This window comes from Montipora capricornis, chromosome 8 (assembly GCF_036669925.1).
Source record: "Montipora capricornis isolate CH-2021 chromosome 8, ASM3666992v2, whole genome shotgun sequence".
Classification (NCBI taxonomy): Eukaryota; Metazoa; Cnidaria; class Anthozoa; order Scleractinia; family Acroporidae; genus Montipora; species Montipora capricornis.
The window spans coordinates 5,800,014-5,802,513 of NC_090890.1; the positions used below are offsets into that span (position 1 = coordinate 5,800,014).

General features: G+C 41.1%; 1 protein-coding gene across 5 annotated transcripts in view; it reads right to left on the bottom strand.

Annotated features, from left to right (window-relative positions):
* LOC138060557 (methyltransferase-like protein 22) overlaps positions 1 to 2,500 on the bottom strand; it is a 342,269-nt gene that overhangs the window by 878 nt on the left and 338,891 nt on the right. For all 5 annotated transcript variants that reach the window (XM_068906384.1, XM_068906382.1, XM_068906385.1 and 2 more), the window contains one exon: positions 1 to 1,520. This exon is cut by the window's left edge and continues 878 nt beyond it. In XM_068906384.1, the coding sequence (XP_068762485.1) occupies positions 1 to 595 (595 nt within the window). In that variant the 5' untranslated portion in view covers positions 596 to 1,520. The remainder of the gene's footprint in view (positions 1,521 to 2,500) is intronic.

Genomic DNA, 2,500 nt, shown 5'->3' on the forward strand with positions numbered 1-2,500 from the left:
CGGTAGGTTTGTAGTGCACACTAGTACATAGCACGTTGCCTCTAATAGAAACCTTGATATCTAGGAAAGCCAATGAAGTTTCCGAAATTTCCCAGGTATATTTAAGAGCCGGATGAAAAGAGTTGACGGAGGTTATAAATTGATCGAGTTCTTCTCTGCTGGATGAAATAGCGCCGATGCAGTCGTCGATGTAGCGAGCGTAGAGTTCAGGTTTGGGGCCGTTGTACTGATTAAAAAATTGGTGTTCAACATATCCTACAAAAAGATTGGCATAGCTATGTCCCATTCTTGTGCCCATCGCTACACCATTAATTTGTTTGTAATAGTTGCCGGCGAATGAAAAACAGTTAAGCGTTAAAACTAGTTCGGCAAGGCGGAGGAGCGTTTCCGAGCTAGGTTCTTTGACAGTGCGTTGATCGAAAAAGTGTTTAAGTGCTTGAAGACCTTCACTATTAGGAATGACTGTGTATAGAGATGTAATGTCCATGGTGAAAATAAGTTTGTCTTGGCCGAAGAAATTGAAATCGCGGAAAATTTGTAGTGCGTGTGTACTGTCTTTAATGTATGATGGCAAAGATTTGACGATAGGCGTCATAATCCTGTCTAAGTAGCTAATTCATCTTTCAAATCGGCACCCTTAATCCTCACGGTATTAACGAACGCTTTTCATTTAACTAATATATTCCTATTTTTCACGTTGTCATGTTACCACCAATAGCGTAGCTCCTACTCTACTATAAAAACTACACGTAACCCATAATCCCTCGATTCGCTCTGACGAAGGGCTAACGCTCGAAACGTCAGCTTTTAGAATCTCTGTACGGTGGCCAATTTACATTATCAACTCCGTTGATAAAACCAAATTTTTGTATACTACTTCCCCACCGACGCAGCACCACAGTTTCTTTAGAAACTACCCCTTCATTCGTATCGAGTCAAGTTTTCTTTCCTTTTGTAATCCTCTTGCGTAATTTAACAAGTAAAGAAAAGTAAAGAAGCCATTTCCAATTTTTCAAAGAGAAGAATGTTTTGTCAGTGTGGTGGAAATTTATTCCTGTTATTCTCCCCCTTGTATTAATGAAATCCCCATTTCGAGAGATAGGATTATGCATCGTTCTTTTCCCCGATACAGCTACTATGGCGCACCTTAAGCTGAAGTTCCCCTTAAAATTTACTGAGAAATGGTTTTGCCCATTAAAGAGTTCCTTGCACGTGGCAGATAAACGAGAGTGAAACTAGTTTATGCCATTAGATTGCTTTCTTGAGAAAACTCTAGCGTCCCTCAAATCTACTAATTCATTAAAGCTATCTTCTAACAGAAGTCACATTTTAAAATCGAAAGAAAGCGGCGCCCAGACATTTGGTGATGTGTTGAGTGAACGGGATTTAGAAGCCACACAAGCTGGGCTTTTTTCCATGGTTCTAATCAAAAGCACTGGCACTGCCACGCCTTTTCAGTGAAAGGGCAGATGCTGGGAACTTTGACACAGTCTCCACTTCCATAACCGAGGCTTTTGCACCTAGGAAAGTGATAATCGTTAATTAGTAAACATGTTTGTGTTTGCTCGGTTGACGGAGAGAGGAAAAGAGACCTCTGCCTTTCATCGAAAACTTTGGTGAGTCAACCGTGGTCCACGATCTTGGACGGCACTGCTCAACTTATTGCATGCTCCTTTTAATGCTTAATACAATCAGTTCCGACACAGCGCAGAGGTCTCCTTAATACCGGAGCGTTTTCAGTAAGGTGCGTTCTTGTTGCTTTCCTCCCTTCTGCAGCTTTATCCATAAACGACAAGGATCCGGTGGGAGGGGGACTGTATTTGCAACCTTTTCTAAGTCAATTATAGTCTCCTTCGCGGCCGTTTTTGGGATGTCACGTAACGCTTCCCCGAAAGGATCGAAAAGGAACCTGACCTTCTGGATGGCATTTTGTAGCAAGCGTTTGAATGCGCCAATTTTATTTCTGCGCAGAGCTTTCATTGATTTTTACCCCATTTGTCGTGGTGCGGGAATACACAGATTGGCCTTCATGCACTCTCAGGGAGTGCTTGTGTCCCATATCTTGTCCTAATGTTATTGTGACTTGTTTTGAACTCAAAATAGTCGTTTGTGTACCTTTCATCACAGGTCTGCCAAATTATTCCGGTGGCAAAGGAGCTCCATCTAGTGCACCTGCTCCATGTCTCCCAACATCTTCCTGACATGTAAGATACCGGCAGATGTGTTTACCAGTTAGGTCGATTGGTTTTGAAGATACGACGGAACTTTTAACAACCTTTAATTTCATTGTTTTTAACCCGAGGTTAGTTTAAGGACGGTACCTACTAATTCAAAGGTATTTTGCGCAGTTTACTGAATATGAGGGAAAAGCAGATCTTAACAAGTGTTATTGAAATCCAAAAAGAAAAAATTGGGGGTAACAACGCATTTTTCGAAGATAATTATTAATTAACAATATTTGTAAAAAGCTGTAAAATACAAAGCAATGTATGGCGTTCTT